Source organism: Paramisgurnus dabryanus, chromosome 14, assembly GCF_030506205.2.
Source record: "Paramisgurnus dabryanus chromosome 14, PD_genome_1.1, whole genome shotgun sequence".
In the NCBI taxonomy this organism is placed as follows: Eukaryota; Metazoa; Chordata; class Actinopteri; order Cypriniformes; family Cobitidae; genus Paramisgurnus; species Paramisgurnus dabryanus.
In genome coordinates, this window is record NC_133350.1 from 23,609,324 (window position 1) to 23,636,231 (window position 26,908).

The 26,908-nt window shown below is 37.1% G+C and overlaps 2 protein-coding genes across 2 annotated transcripts in view; both read left to right on the forward strand.

The window, feature by feature from the left end:
- The first annotated feature begins 1,331 nt into the window (after window positions 1–1,331).
- Window positions 1,332–6,229, forward strand: LOC135719122 (uncharacterized). Its single transcript, XM_065241684.1, has 5 exons — window positions 1,332–1,889; window positions 2,436–2,532; window positions 4,204–4,357; window positions 4,607–4,749; window positions 4,839–6,229. Coding segments are annotated over exons 1-5 (720 nt in total). The 5' UTR covers window positions 1,332–1,565; the 3' UTR covers window positions 4,841–6,229.
- Window positions 6,230–6,513: 284 nt separating this feature from the next.
- wdr18 (WD repeat domain 18) overlaps window positions 6,514–26,908 on the forward strand; it is an 84,846-nt gene continuing 64,451 nt past the window's right edge. The window contains exons 1-4 of the mRNA XM_065241685.1: window positions 6,514–6,762; window positions 7,690–7,800; window positions 7,954–8,087; window positions 17,860–18,001. Coding sequence (XP_065097757.1) covers window positions 6,553–6,762; window positions 7,690–7,800; window positions 7,954–8,087; window positions 17,860–18,001 — 597 coding nt within the window. The 5' untranslated portion in view covers window positions 6,514–6,552. The remainder of the gene's footprint in view (window positions 6,763–7,689; window positions 7,801–7,953; window positions 8,088–17,859; window positions 18,002–26,908) is intronic.

Consider the following 26,908-nt stretch of genomic DNA (forward strand, 5'->3'; position numbering starts at 1 on the left):
TGGGCTTAAAGTAAACGTTGTATGAGTAATAACTGGAAAAAACGCCCATTTTATAAAAAAAATACAAACAGGGGAGGTTGCACCGGCAAATTGCTGAACAGCCAAGATCTTGGTCTATAATGATATACCTTCAGATTTTGTAATTTAACTAACTTTTTTTTTCAAAATTTAAACCTGTTTTATCCAAATTCCCAAGAATCACTGCATTACATTAAGAATTTAACCTAGATTTGCTTACATGATATCATACATCTCAAGTTTTTTCTGCAAAAACGCATGTAACCACATGAAAGGTTATTTTGGCTGGAAGTGTGCTCCTCCGGTACTATTTCCGGTCTATAGTTAACCTTGACAGTGAAATGACGACTGTTGCTTGCTGCATGGGTACTTTTTACTATCCAGAACACTTAGTGTAGCAACCACAAAGTAAACCTCTCAAAACATCTTATAAACTGCCTGCCACTTTCCTGCCTGCCACACATACTGTAGCATCCTAGCTTAGTTTTCCACTAGCAAGCACCACCCACATGCTAATTTGAAAAATACTGTTCGATATCTTACAAATACTACAGAAATAAACAAAACCAGTATTTCACTTCAAATTAGTTTCAAATGTATTTTAACACATTGCAGATTTTCTTCCACCACCAGAATGTGCGTGAAACTACCAGAAATGCATTTTCTCTTCCAAAGTCAGACAGATCTATTTCAAAATGCAATAAAATCTTGCAAAAGTGCACAATTCAAGCACTGGAATTCGGTACAAGGGGGCTACGGCCCATGGAAACAGACACCACCCTTCAACATTATGTAATCGCCCCCTCCCCGAAATGATGACTCATCAGTCGGAGGAAAACGGTGAGCATCAGAATTTCGAAGCTCTGCTCTAACTAAAACCAGCATGCCGAGCTCAAATGTGCTGATTATAAACCAGCAGAGGGCACTTGAGCTTTAATACATCGTGGGAAAACTTTTTTTGACTTATACTTATCTATGTTATTGCAGCAATATCAGATAAAATAAATATAGTGACGAGTACAAGAGAGATACTGTAAGAGAGGTTTGTCTACAGCTACTTCCAATGTCAAGCCTCCCTTACCGCTTTAAAAAAACACTGAATGAGGCATGGACATTGTGTGCCTGGCAAAAGTTCAGGAAACACTGAGTCGTTCGTGCTCTGAAAAATGTTTAAAATAAGACATAGCGAGGTTCCAAACTCGGCCATGAGCCAGGAACCCAGCCAAGACACTCCCCAACCCCAAGAGCGAGGAATGGAAACTGAAACACTCGTTGAGGGAGGTTACTTTAGGTTTCCAAATAGTGAGAAAAATCTCTAGCTGATGCGTCACATAGCGGGCTGAGCAAAGCGGACAGGTCCTACCATCAAGAGCACGGCCACACCTCTTTCCTGAGCTCCACGGACTGAAGTTTAGGGGAAGCCCAAGCTTTAAAAGTCTCATTTCATTTGCAGGGAACCTCCTGTCAACAACTCTTCCTTTCAAATATACAGCAGCTGGACACACACGCGCCCACTCACCGAACTGAAAGCATTTACCTGGATCAGGATGACAGCCACAAAATCTTCTCACACCATGCGCAATATCGTGATTGGCATCCTTGCCCTCTGGTCCATCATCTCCCTTATCATCATCGTGGTGTGGGCCACCTCGCCCGACATGAAGAGTTCGAGCCAGTGTCGCGCCGAGGTGCAAGAGCTCAAAGAGAAGCTGGAAGGGGGAAAAGTGGTGTGGCACAAAGACAGAAAAGCCCTTGAGGATCTGGTGAGGCAGGGATGGAAAAATCAGAGTTTCTTACAGAAGCTAATCGACCAGCAAAAGGTGCAATTGCTATTTCTCAACCTATCCCTGGAGGCCAGCCAGCAAGAAAATGTGAGTTTTGCTGAATCTCCTTGACCTTGTTTGGATTAAAGACCCCTCAGATTTGTGCACTAAACTTTTTCTCCTCGTTTCAACCTCAGGGCATTTGTAAATATGTATAGTAATGCTACAGGCTCTTGACAGTCATGTTTTTAAGTTTCATTTCAGGCATCTAGAGCGTGGTTTACAGGAAAACAAAAATCTGAGCAGTTATGCAAATATTTGTCAAATCAGACTGCTCTGAGATTAAAAGCGGCACTTATCCATTGAGGAGAGACAGGAATTTAATCACCCCCTTCCTGGAAAAACTGCACTGATAATGCTTACATTATTTTAAGTGTGAACATTTCTTCCACTGCATACCTTTAGTTAAGGGCATTATAGTGCAAATATCTTTGTGAAATGCCTTTTCTGACCTTTGAAGGTTATGGCGCACCCTCGTGAGATCTGACGACCACTCCTTAATATCTCAGTGCTAACCTCCACCTCCAAACCTCACCCCTCGACTGAGCCGCACCCCACTTTTGTTCAATTAACAAATCTAGCATTTCTTTCCAGATCATTTTGAACGAGAACATCACGTTTTTGGAGAACAAAATTGAAGAATACAACGTTACGGTGAGAAACCTCACCAATGAAATCAGCCTGCAAAAAGGTAGGAAAATTCACGTCACAGTTTTTCCTCTGGTTGGAGCAACCATGAAAGGAGCTCTCTCTCTCTCTCGCTCTCTCTCTCTCATGCATTTTCCCATGTAGGCATAGAAACGTGGTGCAAAACAAATAAGCAGTGCTTGTTAGCAGCATGGGTTTCTCTACAGTGCTTATTAAAATATGAAGCAAGCTTGTAAACTTACTTATGTGCATAACTCCGCCCAAACATTTTTTACTTTTTATATGATTCATCTTTCCCAGCATTCTCAGTAAAAATGTACCAAGGCCGTCACTGGGGTGGTAAAAATTATATCAAATCAACATATATTTTTATGTTACTTTAACTTAACAAATTAACTTGTTTTTATAACGTATCACAAGTCAAAACTTAAAATAGTAGGTTGAATTGAATTGCAAAATCAGTTGTTTTAACTTCATGCTGCTTTTTTTTAACATTTATTTTTTTGCACTTAAATCTTTAAGTATAATCTGCTTGGATTTTCTTTTCAAATTTTATTTGTTGTTGTAAATTATAAATAAATTAAGCTAATTTACTTTTTAAGTTACAGCAACTCATCACTTGTCAAGATAAAATATTAAAGTTGAAATGACTAAGTTGATTATACTTAAAAATGTAAATAAATTTCTTTTTTTTACAGTCTATTATACCATCTAGATACAGATACTTTGAAGTATCAACCAGTGAGGTAGCAATATGTACCAAATAGAGGTACAAATGTGCACTTATTGAAAGGATACATCTCCTGTGACATCTTTTCTACCCTTTGAGTGTGTGATAGTATATAATGGGGCGGTTTCTTGAGCAGGGTTTAGATTAATCCAGGACTAGGCCTTAGTTATATTAGGACATTAAGGTGTTTTTTTACAAACATATCTTACAAAAACAATACTGGTGTGCATCTTGGGACTAAACAATGGCACTGATATATGTTAAGATGTGTAAGTGCAAGATGATTTTAAAGTTAGACAGCTTAAACATGCATTTTAGTCTGGCACGAGGATAAACCCTATCCGAAACACCAATATATAAGCAAAAACTATATACCGATGGAGAAACAGGATATTGTCTATTTGTAATAAAACCACAGTCTTGTTTATCCAAATTTTTGTTCACAATATCAGGCTAGAATAATGTGATTCAGAAGTGATTTCCTGCCTCACTAAACAACTACCGGAAATCACTCCTGTGAGACATGAAAATAATGGAGATTGCTATAATGAAAGCACTGATTAAAATCTCCTTAAAGAACCATTCGGTAAGGGAAAAAGTTAGTAGACTTTGGAAAACCATAAAAAAAAACACAGGATAGGTGGGATGCCCACAGAAACATTTCACACCAAGAGCATTTGAACAGAAGTGTCAAATTTGAGACAAAGGAGCTACAACGTGCTACAGCCGCTGTTATGAGCTACCACCAAAAATAGTGCCCTGACATCACCGAGGCCCCTTCAAGAAACCAACCGATAAGTTACTCGGGGCTAGACATGACCTTATAAGACAATGGAATTAGAAATGTTTTTCTTCAAGGAATATTTGGCATATTGAGTGTTTGTTCATTGTGAGTGTCACTATGGACACTATGTACATGGATTAAAGTGAAATACAACATTATAAGATGTTACAACTGAGGAAAGCTTTTCATTACCATTTCAGACCATATTGAAGCCCTTGAGCATAATTTGACCCTGAACGCCCAGGAATTGGATTCGTGTGAGGCTTCACAGACCGCTGCTGAACAGCTCCAAATCGTTGCGGAGAAACAGCTCAAGACCTGCAAGACGTCCGAGCAATATTTAAAGAAACAACTGTAAGTCATATCTCTGCATTATTCAATCCTATCGAATGATTCTGGAGGAATTACTGTTATATTAAAACATTCTCCAAAACTCTCCAAACTGAATTTTAATAAAATGTAAAGGTTATGCGGTGTGAAAATAACATGCATACAAATTATATTGTAGCACATTTATTCTTGCAATTGAGATTAAATTAACCACAATTTGGCATTTTATTGCTGTGATGTTGTAAGAGTTTTAACATAATCATTTCATCACAGCGCAAAATGCAAACACGTGGATGCTCATGAAGAAGACACCGCTCCATACCAGTTTACAACTGACAACAATGGAGCCCAAAGTATCACCACAAGTAGTGTTACACTGGCTGTGATCATTTGCCTTAGTCTGCTGTTGGTACCATGTAAGTGCTCATTAAACTTTCATTTAGTGATCTGATAATAAAACTGTGAAGTGTTTTGTGTTATTCAGACTCTGGTTTTTTTTTTTTAGAGATGAGAGGAAGACTGGATGATGAAGTATTTGGGTACACGTTTCAGTGCAACACTGTTCTGAGGACGCCGCCAATTGGTGCACTTGTAACCCTGGACTTGAATCGCATTTTAATCTACATTTGAAATGGAAAGCACTGAAGAGAAATTAATGATTATATTCGGTGTAGTCAGTCAAGGTAGTTTCATTGCAAATTGGCTGACATCTAAAAATTATAAGATGGGTGAGATACTTCGCTCACTCAAAAAGTATATGCTGTACTTCATTGGTGTTAAAAAAACTTTTTCATTTTTTATCTGAAAAATATTCGGATACTATACTACTAGATTTTTAAAAATGACATACCTATTTATTTTTAAAGTAACCTAGAAAAAAATGGCAACAAGATATTACTGTTAATTAATGCTTTTTAAATTCGTTCACACTGTTTTACCACTGTCTGTTTTTGAAAAAAGATTCGTAGGGACCTTTGAAAGCAACTTTTAAATAAAGTTACAACTTTTACATGGTTAAAGACAATATACTCTTACAATATACTACAGGTTTACAGTAGTTAAGGAGTTTTTGACTGAAATCTATGGTATTGCTTACCGTGGTAATTTTTTATGGTGCGCTAGTGTTTATGTTTTGCTTGTTGATTATCAGTATATCGCCACCTGTCGGCGTGGATGCAGCATCATGCAAAACCATTAAAGGAAAAGCACAGTTAAACGCAAAGAAACATTTTTTAAAAAATTATTAATAACAAAACATTTCCAAAAAAGTGTAAGGTCAGAAAATCACACATATGCATCATAAAAATATCAATTATTGTCTTAAAAAAAGATTATTTAGTAAAACAAGCAGATCCATTGAGTGCTGGAATGGTATTTTTGGATGAACTGTTCATTTTACAATGTAAACAGACTCATGTTTTCTTGATTTATTTATCTCATTGTTTTCTAAAAGCCAAATTCATCTGTTTTTAGAGACTGTGCCTGAATTTGTTGTGTCAAAAACATTCCCTGCATCTGAAATTGCCTAATAATAGCATAAATCTTAAGCCCCAGTATGCATAAAACACAGACTGCGTCAGATGGACACTCACGAGGCCACGCGAGCTGAAGGACTGCCAAATTTAAAAAGTGAATGAATTAAAATGGTGTACAACTGTGAGCTGGTTGGCTTTACAAATGTGTTTTCAAGTAGGTCTACTGTAACAGAATGCAATTTTAGATGCAGCGAATGAAAATCTGCAGTGTTGGCGGTATTCCAGAACCACGGAGAAAGATGATACTGTGTGTTGTTATTGAATTAACGTTATACATTGTATGTAAGAGTTATGGAGACACAGTATTTGGCTGGTCAAACGACATCCACTTCATGCAGTGTAAAATAAAACACTTCAAAAAGTCTCATGTGACTGTACATGATTTTAACAATAAATAATATACATAATTCTATTTTTGTAAAGAATTAAAGACACATACATACAAATAATATGCACAAACACTCATATTTAAAATAAATATATGCAATAAATATTAACCTACAAAGCTATTATTCTTTACGCAATTGTTATATTACAGTTGGACATTTTAAAGGCTGTTGATAAATTGACTGCAAATACCTAAACAACAATACCCAGAATTCCTCAGTGCGCGGGAAATGACGTTTTACAGACGCATCCGCCCACCTCGCCTTCCAAAATACTCGCGCTTTGTGTGTGTTCAACATGTCGGCGCCCGTGGAAGTGGTCGTGTCTGCGGATTCATCGGGACAGCTGTGGAACTGCGCAGTTTTCGACCCTCATTCCGGGACAAATCTCCTGTCCTACCGTGGGGGTAACACCTCATCTAGGTCTTTAACAGTCTTAAATGGGGAATACATTTTAGGAGCTCAACTCGGCAAGAACTTCATAAACGTGTGGGAAATCCAGAGAAAGGTGGGTAAACCCTGCCGCATCTAGGTTATCACTTACTCAACAACAACAACAACAACAACAACAACAAGAGTGATCATACAAATAATAAATAAAGATGAATTGAACCTTAAGCTTGTATAGGTATGCAGCGTGTGTAGTGGACACGTGAAATATTGACAGCATTGTTCTGCAAGTGTGTCTCTGTCTATTGTCATCAAAAATATATTATATTATATTACATTATAAATTAAGTGTACTCGTGTATGCTGTTTTATCGTAATTGATAAGTTACATGGAGTATTTGTGCTTGAATAACTTTATCAAACCATACGAACATGTAACGTTAGATGATAAAATCAAGTCAAAACGTGGTCAAAATTGTGATTTTAATTTATGAATCTACCAAAAACACAGATGTATCCTTCATTCAAAAGTTTGGGATTACTTTTTTATTCATTATTTATATTTTTTCAACATGTCAGAAATATAGGAAACTCATCAAAACTATGGAATAGCAGAACTGTTACTATTAGAAATAAATAAATACATTCAAACTTTGGTATATTTTATAATTTTCAGTGTAACTTAGTCACTGTTTGCCTAAAATGTTTCTTGAAGCAGCTTCTTGAAATTCTGTAAAAAAAGACTCTTTTTTTTTTCATTATTCACTCAAAGGTGTCTGTTTCTAAACATTTTTAAATCCAATTTTTGTTTTGTATAGAAAAAAATCTATATGTTGGCATTGGCAATGGCACAATTATATTATTGTTAGCAACAATATTTGTAAACATTAATGCATAGACCACTAGATCAAAATATTTGCACATGTACTCCTAAATTGTTTCCTATTTCTACACATCATTTAAAAAGCGGTGGGTAACTTCGCACTAAAGTGCTAGGTCTGTTCAATATTCTGAGTTGTTTGTTAACACCATGTTTATCTTTCAGGACCAGTTACAGCAGAAGATCGTTTGTCCTGGGGTTGTTACCTGTCTGTGTGCATCCCCTAATGGTCTCTATGTCTTAGCAGGCATTGCTGATGCTATTTATCTGTGGGAGGTGAGGAGACCATTAACATTACACTGTTCGGTTTATTCAACATGTCTTATGATCACAAAGTATTTCTTTGTAAAATGTATCATTTGTCATGTGATAGTGAAGGTTATTATTGTTCTTGTTTGTGCTAAACGAGTGTTTGTTTTTTTCTGATAGGTGTCAACAGGCAATCTGTTGGCCATTTTGAGTCGTCACTATCAGGATCTGACCTGCATCTGTTTCAGTGACGACAGCAGCCATTTTGTTTCGGGTGGGAAAGATAACCTGGCACTCATATGGAATCTCTCCAGGTGTGTTATGCTGATCATTTCCATATTGAACTTTCATTGAATTGTAGTTTTATATGAAAGATTGAGAGATGCACGTTCATCTAATCTTGCAGTAAAATTGTAATATTTTGGCTATGGTTTTGGTGTCATGGGCCGAATTTCATGAATTGTAAAAACGCAAAATATGAACCTTTTGAGCTTTGTGTTCAGTGTTTAGCGGTCAGTTGTCGGTTAAATGCCTTTGTGATCAATTTGGGCCTATGATGAAGTTCAAGTTTTTAAAATGCAAATTATATAACAGACCGTGTTTTTTCTGTAGCTTTCTGTAGAAGTTGTGTGATCTTAAATACTTCTTTAAATTGAGGAATAAGCCTAATAATTCTTTTTTTGGATATTGCATATTACATCTTAAATGTAGCTGAGACCGAGTTTTAAAGGTGACATTGTTAAATTACTGCCCGTCTTCTCATATTTAGTGAATGTTAAGAGATCAGACATGAATATTAAAAAAGGACTAAATGTAACACAAAGCAGGGGGTTTTAGTCCAGCGATTGTGAGATGAGAACAAATGAATGCTTTAATGTCTTTGTCAATAGATAAGAGACTCGAAAAAAAACGTTTCATTCATCCTACCTTCATTTGTTCTCTTATCACCTCTCAAATTTTTAGCTAAAAGCGGAGATAATTCCATATTTGTGAAGAATTTATGTAAGAGATCAGATTGAGCCATCAAAACTTACACGCTGTGTTTTCACTGTTGAGTGAATGCGTCAGTGTTTAAGTTGGGTAAGATCGCCACCCAGTGGATAATAGCGGACGTATGAACTTGAGTTATAAACTCTTCAGACAACGTTTTCTCTTTATCGACGAGATGACTCAACAATATTTATTGACATTTATCTCGCCATTAATTGTGCAATTGTAGACAAATAAAAAATATGATTAAAGACTGTGGTGTTTATTTTCATAAATCAGTACGCAGCAACAGTGGCGCAGTGATACTTATGTAATGTGGTCTGAACCGTGAGGTTACCAGTGTATTTTATCACGGCTTAGAACGCGTTTCAACCAATCAGAATGAAGAACCAGAACTGCCCGTTTTATAATGTAGCATAGACCTTTTCAGGTGCACTATTTTAATATTTGATCAGTATTTCAAAGTGAACGAGATAAGATAAGATACAAACAGAAATGTGGTGCATTTGTTATGTATAACATTTATAAATATACCCTTTTAAAGTACTTAAAACATATTTACAAAACATCATGTGTATCTGGCATCTCATGGTATTGTTTGAATAAGTGTGTTAAACTAGTCTGGTGTTGTATGTAACACAGCATAACGTCATGATAAAAAGTAAATAATTATTATTGGTCATTTTACTGTCTGTCAGACTTTGGCTTTACAATAAGAAACACTAAATTGTTTTTTTTTTTACAAACATTAAATTTGAGTAATAGAGAAATTTACTCGCCAATTGAAAAAATCGGCCAATCCTGTTAATAAAGAAAGCCAAATATCGTCCGATATATCAGCCTCTGCAATATATTGTCCTATCATTAGTCTTGACCTTGGACAGCCTTGATTTTGTTTGTTTGCTTGACACGTGTCTTCTATAACAAATTAGTATGAGCAAACAACTATAAGTCATTTGTAATTTGACTTTCCGTAAAACTAGTTTAAACAGTGTGATTAACTCTTTCCATGCCAGCATTTTTCATGATTTTCACAAAAGTTTAATGCCTTCCAGAAAATGTTCTTCTTTAAATATATAAACATACAATATGGAAAATTCCATTTTTGTGTAGGACTTTTGAGATCAGATTCAGAGTGATCCTCAAAACTTAGACGGACATACAGCTGTTTGCCCTAGGACGATAGTTCGAGATAACTCGTCAGAAACGCCGGGAAGAGTTAAGGATTGTTCTGTTTGTTAGATTTGGTGTTTGCGTTAGTATGTCACTTTAACTATTGGTTTATACTATTTTTTTCTGATTTATTCTTTTATATTTTCTAAACTTTTGTTGCTTGGCGTTGGGGTTAGAGTTGGGTTCGGCGAAAATGGTAAGAAAATAGGACAAAACAGTTGAGTAACCAATCCGTGAGAATGCCACGGAAATTCGTGAGATCAGGCTGAATGATAATGTAGTGCTGTTGGTTAGTAGGCTTAATTACACAGAGCTTATAATAAATTAATGTATTTTATAAAATGCCATAATCTCACGCCCCACAGTTTGAGAATCAGTGTTACATAAATAGTTTTTTTTTGTAATTACACCATTATCTTTAAAATAAAAACTGCTTTGTTTGATATTCAATGCAATGGCATCCATATACATCTAATGTGTCCACTGTAAATTACAGGGACATCTGTGCCACATAGGGTATTTCTATTTTGGCGTTAAAGTCAACTATAAGTATAGTAAACCAACTTGCATAATAACTTATTTTTTTATTTACGTTACCATAAATAAATATACAGAATCTACAGTTTTAAAGGGACAATAAGTAGAATTTACCCCCATCTAGTGGTGAAATTATATTTTGCATTCAAACGAATAGTGCAGTCTAGCGCCTCGCTTTTCCAAATATGTGTTGGAACAATGGTAGCCGTTATGAACTCCGTGATTGTCCGTTTCAGCTGGTTCACGTGTTCTGAATGAAAACGCATTGTGGAAACGCGTTGGTAGGCTAGTGCATTTTGTCCCTCTCTGATATTATAGTTTATCAATACAGCGGAACGACCCGTTAAATGTAAATAAAGAGAAGAAATTTTAAGCTTACAAAGAAAAGTCAGATCACTGGCAGAGGTCATTTGACACCAATGAGGACATATATATGAATAAAGACATTGATTTTGATTAATAAAACACTTAAAACCCTACTTACTGTCCCTTTAATAGTGAAAAAGCTTAATTTTTTACATGTTTAAGTGTGTAAAATGAGTAAAATGTAACATGGATAAAAATTTTTAATAAATATGTACAGGAGAAATAGCCAAGGGCATTTTTGCATAGTTAAATACTTATACTGAGAAGAACTCAAGACAGAAAGTGTTGTTTTACAAACAGCAGCTTAGTGTTTAATTCACTTCCAGTAGATGGCGCCATGTGCATTTTCAGCACTCCTGCAGGTACAGATGGTGAAATAAATCCACATAAACAAGCATACATCTCCACTTTATTTCAAGATGTCTTTGAAAACAAATCAACTGGAGTAATTAAGATATAAAGCATGTGAAAACCGACGTTTTAGCGCCTGAAACTGTATTTCTCATTTCTATACCCTCAGGCGTTTTATTTTTATTGCTCTCAGCTGGGCAGTAATAGTTCAGCATCTAAGCGGCTCCTGGGTTCAGTCGGTCTTTCTATCTTTCTCTATTGTGCCGTTATTGTTATTGATCTAAGATAACACGCTTTGAAGCTCCTGCATTTTGAGGCTGATGAAGAAAGACGTTGAAGTCAATAATCTCTGAGCTTTATCAATTATAACAGACTTCAACGTGGATACACAAGTCACTCCAGTATATTTTGAAGAGTCTCAGACTCGCAGTTTCAGGTTTCTGTCGTGATTCACTGACGTCTCTGCTGGTTTTGAACTGAAGGAGACGACTGGTGACGACTCGCAATGAAAGACTCGCAGGAATTCAAAATGAAAGTTTGTTTGATGGCATTAGGTAAAGTAAACCAGGCCCACGGGCTGCAATATATGAAAGCGGGAGAGCCCTGCGCTGCCATCAAACCCAAATGAATAATTCAGCATCTGTCTTGCCGTTTTGAAGGGAGATGATGCGTATCTATTATTCTGTATCTCTACCGCTCTGCAAAATAACCTTTCAGCCTTCGGTGTAATCGACATTCCCTGACCCTCACACTCAGCTGAGAGGTCTCGACTTTAGAAATCACATACATGTGCGTGAGTTCACTGCACTATTTGATTGTTTTGTAAAACCAAGTGAGCAGCGTATAATGTCTGTGATGAACTAGATTTGCTGTTTAGGTTCACAGCTTTCTAGATTTTAAAGCACAGCTTGAATTTGGGGTTCACAATGAATTTAAATTCCACATTTCTTAATTTCCCAGGGGAACGGTGTCAGGGTAGACAAAGGAGGGCAGTAATGGTTGGACAAAGGTAGCCTGTTTGCATCAGGGTTGCCAGGTATAACAATACAATCTTAAAATAAGCCTAGTAGATAGATATGTAGATCGATAGATAGATGTAGATCGATAGATAGATAGATGTAGATCGATAGATAGATAGATGTAGATCGATAGATAGATAGATGTAGATCGATAGATAGATAGATGTAGATCGATAGATAGATAGATGTAGATCGATAGATAGATGCAGATAGATACAGATGTGGGTAGATGGATAGATAGATGCAGATAGAGATAGATGCAAATAAAGGCAGATGTAGATAGATAGACGCAGATAGATAGATAGACGCAGATAGATAGATAGACGCAGATAGACGCAGATTGAGATAGATAGAGATAAATGCAGAAGTAAATAAAGATAGATAGAGATAGATACAGTGAGGAAAATAAGTATTTGAACACACTGCTATTTTGCAAGTTCTCCCACTTTGAAATCATGGAGGGGTCTGAAATTGTCATCGTAGGTGCATGTCCACTGTGAGAGACATAATGTAAAAAATCCAAAAATCAGAATGTATGTTTTTTAACTATTTATTTGTATGATACAGCTGCAAATAAGTATTTGAACACCTGAGAAAATCAATGTTAATATTTGGTACAGAAGCCTTTGTTTGCAATTACAGAGGTCAAACGTTTCCTGTAGTTTTTCACCTGGTTTGCAGACACTGCAGGAGGGATTTTGGCCCACTCCTTCACACAGATCTTCTCTAGATCAGTCAGGTTTCTGGTTTGTCGTTGAGAAACACGGAGTTTGAGCTCCCTCCAAAGAGTCTCTATTGGGTTTAGGTCTGGAGACGCCAGACGCTAGAACCTTGATATGCTTCTTACAGAGCCACTCCTTGGTTATCCTGTCTGTGTGGCTATGTCGGGTCATTGTCAGGTTGGAAGACCCAGCCTTGACCCATCTTCAATGCTCTAACTGAGGGAAGGAGGTTGTTCTCCAAATCTTGCAATACACGGCCCCGGTCATCCTCTCCTTAATACAGTGCAGTCGCCCTGTCCCATGTGCAGAAAAACACCCCCAAAGCATGATGCTACTACCCCAATGCTTCACAGTAGGGATGGTGTTCTTGGGATGGTACTCATTCTTCTTCCTCCAAACACTTTAGTGGAATTATGACCAAAAAGTTCTATTTTAGTCTCATCTGACCACATGACCTTCTTCCATGACATCTCTGGATCATCCAAATGGTCATTGGCAAATTGACGGGCCTGGACATGTGCTGGTTTAAGCAGGGGAACCTTCAGTGCCATGCATGATTTCAAACCATGACGTCTTAGTGTATTACCAACAGTAACCTTGGAAACGGTTGTCCCAGCTCTTTTCAGGTCATTGACCAGCTCCTCCCGTGTAGTTCTGGGCTGATTTCTCAGCTTTCTTAGGATCATTGAGACCCCACGAGGTGAGATCTTGCATGGAGTCCCAGTCCGAGGGAGATTGACAGTCATGTTTAGCTTCTTCCATTTTCTAATGATTGCTCCAACAGTGGACCTTTTTTCACCAATCTGCTTGGCAATTTCCCCATAGCCCTTTCCAGCCTTGTGGAGGTGTACAATTTTGTCTCTAGTGTCTTTGGACAGCTCTTTGGTCTTGGCCATGTTAGTAGTTGGATTCTTACTGATTGTATGGGGTGGACAGGTGTCTTTTTTCAGCTAGCGACCTCAAACAGGTGCATCTAATTTATGATAATAAATGGAGTGCAGGTGGACATTTTAAAAGCAGACTAACAGGTCTTTGAGGGTCAGAATTCTAGTTGATAGACAGGTGTTCTAATACTTATTTGCAGCTGTATCATACAAATAAATAGTTAAAAAAATCATACATTGTGATTTCTGTTTTTTTACATTATGTCTCTTACAGTGGACATGCACCTACGATAACCGTTTCAGACCCCTCCATGATTTCTAAGTGGGAGAACTTGCAAAATAGCAGGGTGTTCAAATACTTATTTTCCTCACTGCATATGTCGATAGATAGATAAATAGATAGATGTGTGTATGGATGGACATGTAGATGGATAGATGTAGATCTATCTTTTTACTTTTTCCATGCATAGCATGAAAATCCAACTCTTTAACATTGTTACTTTTATCCAAAGTAACTTACATTTACATGAAATGTATATATTTAGCAGCGTATTTTTGATTGGGAGTCTAACCGACAACCTTTGCCCTACAAATACAGTGCTCTACCAATCGAGCTATAGGATCGCTTTTTGTATGTTGGGCATGTTCATCTATTTTTAGCGTTGCTGATCTGGGTTGTTATTGATTTCTCAAGCCTGTGTTTGCACCGGCTTAATCATGTTTGGCTGGAAACGCTGAAGTGTTCTGCACTCAGGTTTGTGCTGTAAGAATCGTATCCGCTTCTGCCGGCTGTGACCTTGCCGCTGAGTGAACGCCGCGGAGCGTAGCGCAGCATGAAGAATGAAGCGCCGGATGAATGAGAGGAATCTAAAGTGTGGGAGAGGGACACACTCATGCTGGCAGATGCAAAGAAGAGCAGGAAAGCTTTAACTTATTGCAGTGGCCACACCTTCTGCCGAAGAGATCTTCAAAGTTACTTCCCAAAGACTCACACTAACAGAGTTTAGTTTTATAGAAGCTGCAGGTCAGGGTTGCCTACTCAGACAGGCTTAATGTGTTATATACCAGCTTCTTATATAAATCACTCTTTTTTTTTTTTAAAGTTCTTTTGGAAGGTTCCTGCTGATGAGCCCAAAATTTTTAATTACATTGAAACGTGTTAAAGTAATTTTTGCCGCATTGTAAACTTTAATCACTTACTGGCAAGGACTTGAATTTTTTTTGCTCTGCTATGACATAACTCAGAGGAAAATGGCATTGCTCAGAGTTTGACCTTTCATAGATCACGAGATTTGATTGGGTTTCATTTTAAGGGGCATTGTGTAACTTTTCAAAGGATCTCTTGACAGAAATGCAATATAATATATATAACTATATTATCAGTGGTGTATAAAGACCTTACTTAATGAACTGTATTATTTTTATTACCTCAAAATGAGGCGTTTTTATCTACATATATCGTGGGTCTCCTTACATGGAAGTCGCTGTCATGTTTTTACAGTAGCGGACAAACTGCTCTACAGAGCATGTTTTGTGACCAAGTTGTCTCAGATGGCGACAACTTAGTTTGTCCTGTGGCGGCTGCCGTAGCTTCTCTTTTGAAAAGAGGGGGTGAGCTGAGGACTGAGCTGTTGGTTGCAATTTACAATCTCACCACTAGATGCCACTAAAAATCTACACAGTGGACCTAAAAGTATCAATTTAGTCTTGTATGTATTTTTGAAAATGTACGTAGGAGTAGGGTTGCACCGATACAACTTGTTCCATTTTTGATCGGATTGCAATACCAGAATTCTGAGTATCGGCTGATAACGATCTGATACTACTGTATTTTTCTTGAACAATTTAAATTCCATACACACACACGCACACGCACACACAAAATGTTAAAAATTTTTACATTTAAAAAACGATAATTTAAAATGATTTACAAGTTACAAGAACATTAGTTATTATTAATCATGGCAGTGTTTAGGAGAATATATAATAGGTAAGTTGATTAAATAATTATGCTAAATATATATTTTTTAATTGCGCAAAACTTTCAGTAAAAAGCTTTAGCACATTGCAGATGGTTATTTTGGGAATGATGCGCTTGACCGGACCTTTAAAGCACATCCCGGGTGAAGAATTGATGCACTTAAATAATTCTGTACGCTAGGGCTGGCCGTTATGATGGTATATTCCGTTACTGTGAAATAAAATGTCAGACATTATAGATTGTTCTGTATAGAGACTAGGGCTGGGTATCGATTCAGATGTTCCGGATCGATTCGATTTCAATTCATAAGCTATCGGATCGATTCGCTTTTGACTCATAAGCTATTGGATCTATTTGCTTTCGATTGTTGGTTCAATTCCGATTCTCGGACCGATTTTTATACTCGATTCTCGATTCAACTCGATGAATATAGATTTAATACAAATACTTTATTTATTAAAAAACTGTGAACATTATTAATAAAAAGAAATGAAGAGCCACCAACCTGTATATTACACTTTTTTTTATTTTAGGTACACTTGGGTACCTTAAAACAAAACCCATCTCTAATTTTCAAATGCATACAATTATGTTAAATACAATACAGTTTTGATGCAAGATGAAAAATGTATGCAGAAAAAAGTCAAAACAGTCGCATTCCGTGATCAAACAGGATCAGGTTATTTCATAAAAAAAAATCCATTTGTGGACTTTGAGAATAAATTTTTAATCGACCATGTAAAAAAAAACGATTAATCGAAAAATCGAATTTTGAACAATTTTTGCCCAGCCCTAATAGAGACAGAGCGCAACGCGTCATAACCTGAAAACCACACCCACAATCCATCCGTCTCCATTGACTTTGTATTGCGAGAGGCTCCCTCCTTTTCATTTCTGGCTTATATTTAAAAAACAGAATAATGCCTAAAAGCTGCTGTGTGACAGGGTGTACATCTAACAAGCCAAAAAACCCAGAAATACGTTTTTATAAGCTGCGTAGTACAGAGTAGTACAGAGTTTCCTTGAACTTCTTGAACTTCTTAAAATGTGTGTTTGTTCCTTCACATGAAGCTATGTTTATAATGCTTTTATAATACTTCTTTATTTTAAAAGCTTGTGAGTAACAACCACGGGTAACCCACAGTATCGGAATTGGAACGGTCCTGTTAGTCCGATATTCAATCCAGCCAAAAAGCCCGATACTGATCCAGATTTGCATAAATGTAAATGTATTTTATCATTCCCATGGTTCTGCGTGATGTTGCACAAGCCTGTCATCTTATAAAGGAGCTAAATGACTTGCATTTTAAGGCAGGCTCATTGGTATTCTGTGGGTCTGATGGAGGCAATGTTCAGGAAACCTGTTTGAATAGAGTAAATATATCTGCAAGTCTTTTTAGTGGTATAGAAATTATACTAAACCATTTCTTTAAATATAGCAACATAGCAAAAATAAACTAGTGATGTTATTTTTTTTTAAATTTTTACCATTAGTTGTTTTCTATATCCATTTGCCAGGTCAGAATTGAACCTGTGAACTTTGACTAAATTTGATACAAAAAGAATGGAAAAACAACAGAATCTTCGGTGAAATGAATTGTGGATAGACAGAGTTTATGTGTGTGTGTGTGTGTGTGTGTGTGTGTGTGTGTGTGTGTGTGTGTGTGTGTGTGTGTGTGTGTGTGTGTGTGTGTGTGCTTCACAGATGTTGTTTTAGACAGGTCGGCCCCGAACTTACCCAGAGGTGCTGCATCATGCAGTGGTGCTGACAGAATGGGGCTCGGTTCCATCTCATCTCACTTTATCTGCTCCCAAGTTTCAATCTAGATGTCTCTCTTCCATTTCCTTCTTTAATCTCATTCTTTGTCCAGACACATCATAACATAATATTATGATTGATTAGAGATACAATCTTTAATTAACTCATCAGACAAATAATATGAGATGAGATTGATGGTATGCACAATGAAGATTGTTGTGCAAAGCGTCTGATTTGTAATAATCACTATATAATGAGACGTTGATGAGAGATCATGTATTGTGACCCTCTGACTGTGTTTCAGTGTTGTTCAGCTGGATTCGCCCCGGACGCCAGAACCACGTCACATCCTGAAGCTCCACTCCCTCCCCATCACAGACATACACTGTGGCCTAATGGGACCACAAGCCCGTGTTGCCACTGCATCTTTAGATCAAACCGTAAAGGTGAGTGCTGCTTTCCACCATTATTTTAAAAGTAGTGTAATATCTGATTCAATGCAGCGTGAAATCTAAAATTTTGTCATGATTCAGCTTGATTTGATATATTCTGAAAGATTTGTACTTTTAAAAAAATGTTCAAGATGCAATTGCACTAAAAATGTATATATTTTGTAAAAAAAATAAAAAATATTGCACAATAAATATATTCTTTCTGAATGTAAAGGCTCATCCACACCTTCCTAAAACACCTCATTTAAAAAAAATCTATGTCACACATCACTACGGGATGCTCTGATCGATTGGCCGCAGATTGGTATCGGCCGATAATGGCATTAAATTACTCGATCGGTACTCGCTAAATTTGCCGATCTCATGAACCAATCTTTGTGTTTACTTTTTTCATCATAGGGGTCCTAAATTCGGCTACAGTTAGAGACCATTTTTACGCAGTGACTTTGCCTTTACAGAGATGTGTGTATTTTCTATAGGACACGCTATAGAAAGCGCTCCGGTCCTAACAGCACAAAGCATCTTCACATCCCCATCAAACTGCGTATACAACACATGTATCACGGACAATTGCATCCACATGCCGAAAGTTTATAATTTGCATGCTTTTTTGATAGTTTAAACTTTAATTTTCCTCACAGCTGCTCTTGTCCTACCTGCGCACACACACAGGGTTTCCGCGGGGTTGTAAAAAGTAGTAAAAGGTAGTAAATAAAATTATGCCAAATTAAGGCCAGTAAAAAGTAGTAAAAAGTAGTAAGCGTCATCTGACGAGGTAGTACATTTTCGATTGCCTTTTGTAATGTTATGATGCCTGGAAATTAGTTCAAATCACCTGCATATCTGGGCAAATAATCAAAGATCTTTCATCTCTGGGATGTGATCAAAGCCTGAAGTGGAGCCAAATCACGTTCCTCTCTCCGCTGTAAGCGTTCTGTAATCACTACGGACCGGATCCACTCTGGGTTTTCTGACTGTATCACGTTAAGCTGAGGTAAAACTTTTTCAGCTAGCATGGTCAAACTTATAATGCAGGAAGGCTCCGATGTTTTGAAGATCGATAAAGGTGTAAAAGACGATTGACTTGGCTTAGCGAAATAATGAAGATTGGCAAGCCTTTCAGTTCGTGGGATAAGAAAACCAAACAGGTAATTGCGTGTCTTTGCACAGTATGACTAACGTAAGGGGTCCTGTATTTTGGGGGTAAATGATTTCTCACGTTACTCATCATCCGCGGCACGCTTTTACATGCTATGCTGATATAGCCAGTGGCTGGTACAACGGGTTTGTTTAACTCGTGGGTAAACTTCATGTGGATCCACAAGAACCAAGAGGCAGATGACTTCCAAATCCTGTGAGAGCGATTGACGAGGAATCATAAGAGGAGACTGCTTCCGAAATGCTCTCGCGGGACTTTGATGTCATCCACCTGTCGGTTCTTGCAGTTGCATTTGCGTGTGGTCACAAAAACGTAACATTTGTACATATATTTAAGCACAGCAGTTTAAAAATAGGTGATTTTAAGCCATTCAAACACACACAACAGTGCGTCCGCAGTTTCTGTGTCAGAAGAGCATGCAAGCCGCGCATTCGATTCTCATTGAGCATGTGTTGTACGTATTTTTGCCGCTTTATTGGCCTTAAATAACACACATGCCTCAAAAATCCCGTCTTTGCAAATATCCTCATATAAACACGACCATTTAGGTCTTAGGAGAAAGTAAACAGCAGAAACATTGCGCATAAACTAGCAGATCAGCGCTGCCTCTATTGTAACATAATATTTTGTTGAGAAATGTACAGTCATTCAATTAACAACATTCACTATGGTTACAGACATCCTGTGCGAATTCTACACGAGTTTGACTCGAGTTACTCGTTCAGGGTTTATATTCATACATAACGTTACTGTATTAGAGCTGTGACTGTAAACTGTTGTGTGAACAGAACAGACCCTGGATTATTTGTTTATGTTTACTGAATAATATGATATTAAAAAGTTGTATTTGTTCACATTAGTAAATGCATTATATAACAAACAAACAATGAAAAATATAGAGTATATAAGCATTAATTAATTCTTGTTTATGTCATTACAGTAATTGACGGTGGTTCATGGTGCATTCACTAATGTTAACAGTTTCAACTTTGATTAAAAAATTATTAGTAAATGCTAAAATAAATACATTTACAATTAATAAATAATTAATAAAACAATCATTAAAGGTGGTGATATTCATGTTTTCTTTTTATATAGTGAGTTATTTAGCTGTTTCGCCTTAATCTGAAATGCCCTGCAAACTACAGCTACCTATATGCCACATGAGACTTCAATGTGGAATTTATGGCAAAAAAATCTCCCCTTAAAATGCTATTGGTCTCGCCTACATAAAGTGTTAGGTAAAGGAATATGACTTGGCCTGAAAAATATTTCAGTCAGAAGAATTTTTTCACTTTAATTCTTTTATGTCAAAACCTGTGTAAATAATAGAAAGGTCGCTGATTAACACTTGCAATTCAGTGTCGTGATGGTTTTAAAAAATATTCTGAAGGTAGTAAAAAAGGTAGTAAAAAGTAGTAAATTTAACTTAAGGATTTCTGTATAAACCCTGACACAGCAGCCTGTCATCAGTGCACGTAAACAGAGCGATCTCTCTCAAGTCTTAAAGCTACAGAAACCTAATTCATCTCTCAATAAAATCACTCTCTGCTCTTCACTGAAGAACTGTTGTACTTCATACGAATGCGTGTATATTTAATTCATACTGTAAAGAGTGTGATGTGTTTTATTTCATTACTTTTAACATGCATAAGCCTTTTTAAAGAGAGATTAAATTATTGCATAAGAAATATTTGTTGTGCGAATTTATTTAATTCTCTATTAAAACAATAATATACCTAATTACTGCAAGTAATATATCAAAAGCAACATCTGTGGTGTTACTTTATCTAGAAAAAATGTTAACAGTTACATTCATCAAAAAGCTTGCACGCAGACAACAAATCGGTAATCAGTATCGGCTGCAAAAATCCTGATCGGAGCATCCCTAGTCACATATCTAGGTCACTGTGTGGGTTGATTTGCATAACATCGTCCAAATGTATTCACAAAGAAAGAATTCTCGCTAGGGTATTATTGTCGCTGCCGCCATGTTTTGAAGACGCCGTGCTTTGGGATCTGATATTCCAAATATTGTAAGGGGTGTATCATTTTCGTTCACATGCTTGAAGTATTCGGCCAGTCACAATGCACTGGATAGCTGGCCAGTCATAGCACACCACGCTTTTCAGAACAATGGGCTTTGTGAAAATTGCATTTCAGAAAGGTGGGGCATAGTAGAGCAATGTACGGTATGTTAAATAATGTGTTGTTTGAACCTTAACATTGCATTACGCCACATACACAAAATAATGTTAAGCTACCCCCTAGGGTTGGGCGTTTTCCCATAAATTGGCAGTTGATGATGGTTACGTTAAACCATCGCGATGGACGATGATATTGTTAGGCGGGGAGGAGGGGGTATTTCAATTTTTGTTATTATTTGTTATTATATAATTATTATTCATTATTTTAGTTTATAACTTCCACTTAAGAAGAGTTGTGCACTTTATTTTAATATATATTTTTACATAAATACTATTTTGTACTTAAAAGCTACAATTTTGTTATTTTACTAACCCAACTAATGACTCTTTCCTATAGGTTGCACATAAGTGTAAATCACGCGTTTCGGTGGGAGTGTATTTCCCGTTTTCTTGTTCTTGGCGTTCGCTGAATTCTGGGTTTATATCTTAAACTTCCGCTTCAGTGCAGTATAGCCACAGACCTATGTAACAATGAGCACGATCGTCCGAGACACTACGATAGGCTTTTCTTATACAAAATTAAATATTTTAAGTTAAATGTACAACATGTAAAAAGACAAGATTCTAGCAATGTCAAGATCAAATGCCTGACCGGATATTTTCACAGACTAACACACGTCACGTATCAGGCATAGACTACAGTATTTGTATTTTAAATCTTTTTTATTAGAATTTAACAAGACTGTACATAGTTACACATTCAATGAAAAATAAGAGATCACAAATTGTCTCATTATAAACCCCTTATAAACCCCTCCCATCCCGAATTAAACAAGCAATATGAAGGCAACAACAAAATAATAATAATGATAATAATAAAAATAAAAAATGAAATAAATAAATATAAAAAAGGAGATAAAATAAATAGTAATAAACAAATCGCTAGACATAAATAACTATATGGAAATAAACATTCCTCTCCATGGCTCCAGACTAACTTTTTTCACTAGGAGCACAGTGGCCCCCAACTGAAAATTTTAGGGCCGCAACCAGAAAATTTAGGGGCACACACCGTAAATCAACATGCTAACCAAATATTCACATTTCTACTAATTTCCACTGTATTACTAATAAATACTTTAATGATAGATGCAGAAAGTACAATGTGCTGTTTTAAATTCAGTGTCAAATTTTATTGTGCACTTTTGGAAAAAAAGGTCAAATTTACTGGTTGCACATGTGCAACTGGATGTAAAATTCAGTTGCACACTCTCAAATTTTAGGGGCAAAATTCCACCATTTGGGGGCAGTCTGGAGCCCTGCTCTCTCTAGTCTCTGTATTTCCTCTTACCAATAAAAGTCAAAGTCAGTTATTGTGTACTAGCACTAGTATTCGGAGAACAGAAGACTACAGTTTTTGAAATAGCAAATATGCATTAGTTATATTTTCTATTTAATTTATAGAGCAATTCCCGCAAAGATTTTAGGTTAACTATAGTCTATAAAAGAGAGTTAGTGTGTGTTGACTCGCAGCGGAGTGGGGTGGGGGCGTCGCATCACGATGGTGTCTCTCCATCGTGATGTCAGTCAACCATCAATAATATCGTCAATCGGCACAACCCTACTACCTAGGGATGCACCGATAGGATTTTTTGGGGCGATACCGATTTAAACAGACAACTTCTGGCCGATACCGATGCCGAAACCGATATTAAACACTTGGATACAATACTATACAGTTGGTCTATTAGCTAGTTTATTTCTGCATCAAATAATTTTTACTGAACATGGATTTGATCTAATTAACATTCAACTGACCAACATAATAAGAGAGGCACAAATTAAGCTAAAACAAATATAATAAGACAGCATGACAACCTTTAAAGGTGTTTTTTGCTATTCAGCATTTATTTTATTAACAACATTAACTCGTTTTTTTTTTTTTTTACATAATAAAAAATCCATAATGGATTTCTTTATGCAGTTAATTAATAAACAATCGGTATCGGCCTTTCTCGTGCTATTGCCGATATGCTGATGGTTTCAAATTCATCAAAAATCGGCCGATAAATATCGGCGGCCGATACATCGGTGCATCACTACTACTACCTCCTTTAAAGGCCGGGATTACACTGGACGATTTTTGGCTGTCCCAGACGTAAGATTGCCATCGTGAAACAATCGTGGCGATTTCTGTGATATGGCTCTTTATCGGTGGTCCTATGTCGTACTGTGAGAGAGGTTCAAAGACGGCCATTTTCCCGGTCTGGTGTCCAAGGAAAGCCTATATATGATATGCTTGTCGTACCCAAGTTTAAATATCCATTTCCCACAGTGTGATAAGGTAATGATCTTATAGGAGTGCAAAAAACCTGCAGTTCATCCTGGGCTTAAGCTAGAGAAACAATGCAGCATGGTTTGCATGCATCACTGAAGTGCTTTCAATTCAAATGATGCATTTTAGACTGATTAATGTTTTAATCTTCTTAATGCAATGATCAACATAAAAGTATAAACAAAATTGTGCTTTTTTCCAATTGCTTCCCATGTGACACAAAATTTGTACTGTTTTGGTGTTCCACCTATCATTGCAGTAATGTCAGAACACTTCCATATGCTTATAATCTGCAGGTACCTCTAACATACAGCCTCAAATCTTTCTAATGCGTTCTGACAATATCTATTTTTTATTAAATTGGAAACACAAATGATTCATATGGTTGTTTATCTTGTTTGTTTATCTTATTTAATATGCTGATGTCTTCATCTGTTCTATTCAGTGTCTGAGAAATCACTTGAAAAGCATAAATATTTATGAACTCATATTTTTCTGCCGCACAAACCTAAAGCTGCCACACTTATAATCCAGTTTGAAGCTTATTTCACTTGCGGAAGTCTCTTAATGGCAAGAAGAAATCGGGTCATGAGGAGGTCCTTTCCTTGAGATAATTTGTCTTCTCTTGGTTGATTCGTGCGAGGAAGATGCTCTTAAATTAATGTTTGCGCTGATGAGACCTTGAATTGTCATTCAGAGAAAGTTTTCATCCCATTTGCGCCTGTTTTTGTTGACGCCTGACGGGGGCTTCTTATAGACCTTGTTAGACATTTACAAGCCTCTTGTCTTCTAGCAAAAACACTTAAACGGGATAATTTGGTTTTAAATGCATAGTAATGCACGCTTCCCTTTCTCGAGTTGTGAACTTGAGTGAAATTTGATTTCGACTCTGAAACGGGGTCAGTACGTGTCTCACGCTGGTCTGAATCAGATGCACTCAAGGCCGTTGCCTTCAGGCGACTTGCTTTATTCGACTGAGAAGATTGTTTGATGCTGGAGAGTCTGATGTCCCTTAAGGCTGAAATCCTTACTGATGGACAGTATTCATAAGACCACGCTCTCCCACCAAACAAAACATCTATAAACTTGCTTTAAGAACAAAGTAAACCAGCAATCATCCACATCTAATTGTTGGCATTGGTGGAGTGTTAACCAAGGTTCAAGATGGCCCTTCCTCTCCCGTTCTTTAAATATGTGTGAATTATGTGGGAACATTTCTTTCCCCTAGGAAGATTTTAAAAGCAATCATTCTGGTTTGAAAGGCTAGATTAGTATAATAGTTTTAGACTCTGCTTTTGTGTTTCCTAATTACTTTTTCCTACTGTCATTTTTAAGAGTGTTGAAAGGTTAAGTTTGCCAATATTTCTCTTCATTGGGCATATACCCCCGGTCGTCTTATGATAAATGTAATAAGTTTTAAAATAAGTTTGTGACGGGGGTTACAGCAAGTTTAAACTGAGATCATCCTTTAGACTGTATTCAAGCTGCTAACTTTTTTGTTAAAAATAAAAAAGTGTCTATACCTTATCACGTTCACAATGACAAACTTATAATAATGAATAATACATTGAGCTGTCAGGTTGGGATTTCATTAGCAACTGTTTTTCAATAAGCGCGTAAAGTAACCTGCAAATGTATGTTTCAAACAGAGATGGCGATAGAGAGACAAAACTTTAAAGTGTTAAACGCAATGGCGGCCCGTGACTTTTTTTGGATTTAGCCCGTCATGTGTGTGGTGCGTTATTTCAAAATATGTGTTTGGCGTGCCGTGTGAACCTGTGTGCATCACGCATGATGTCAAAATACGAGCGTGCTCTAGACGCTTCGAAGGGTTTATGATAAAAGAGATGCTCGCATTTTCCAGATTCTCGCTTAATCAGAGTTTACTGTTAAGGGAGTGTCTTGCAAGTATTTTGTGAACGTGAGCGTCTCTTTTATCATAAATCCTTTCGACGCGTGTGGAGCAGGCACGTATTTTGACAAAAGGCATGATGCACATTGTTCACATGATGCAACAAACACATATTTTGAAATGACAAGCAACACACATGACAGTCCGAACACATATTTTGAATTCGCGCCCCTCGGAAGAGAAGTCACCGGCCGCCACTAGTTAAACGAATGCATGATGAGCTTTTTTTAACTCTTTCCCCGCCATTGACGAGATATCTCGTCAATTAAGAGAAAACGCTTCCCCGCCAATGACGAGATTTTCCGTCTTTCCGCAATACCGCTATTATCCACCAGGTGGCGCCCTTCCGCAACTTTTTAAAACCGGAAGTATTGCCCTATGGCAAGCTGCTGCATGTCCGTGTCTGTTTTAAAGATCGCTCTGAATGGGATCTCTATGAAAAGTCCGTCACAAATATGGAATTATTTTTGCTTTTTGCTCAAAATATGGTGTTTTTGCAAAATCCTACCCATATTCAAAAGCTGATTGCAAAAGAACCACTAAAGGTAGGATGAAACGTTTTTTTTTGTTTGAAAGCAGAGGGTCTGTTCTTTCATTTGGTATATTGTATGTTTATTTATTTAAAGAAGAACATTTTCTGGAAGGCATTAAACTTTGGTGAAAATCATGAAAAACGCTGGCGCTGACTGGCAACATTTTTTAAAAACGCTGGCGGTGAAAGAGTTAAGATATAATCTCACAAACTAAATGTGTGAAATTCAATGTGAAAACTAGTCTAGTTGTCTGCTCTGACCTGCTTGTTATGTCTGACTGTACAAAAGGCATAATTCTCAATTCACACAACAGCACTTGGTTGAGGCTTTATGCCTATTGTCATTGACATTGCATTGACAGGATTACGGCAAGTAATCAAGCCCATTATAAAGAAACCATAACCATGACTGATCTAAGGGCTGCATGCTCTGAGGATCTGTCATAAATGACTGGCTGCTTAGTCTTTGTTTAAGCTGGAGGTGTGCCCAGGGCACCACGGCACCAGGCGTTCAATGTCACACTGAGTGCACTCGCTCATTACCCAGAATGCCCCATGGGGCTTTCACAGGACCAGTTGCTGTCATAGCAGAGTTATAGTGAAAAGAAATGGGAGGATGAAATGCGAGGGCAGGCTGTGGGTGACTACGTTAAAAAAAATGCAGTTGAGTTTACTACGACAGGAATCACTCCTCGGCAGGGTACAATATTAACTAGCCAAGCGCCAAATACAAATGCTTTTGTAAGTTAATGGTGACGTGGACTGTAAATTGTGGAGCAGCAACATAATATATGGATGTTTTCTGCGTTTTGTGAC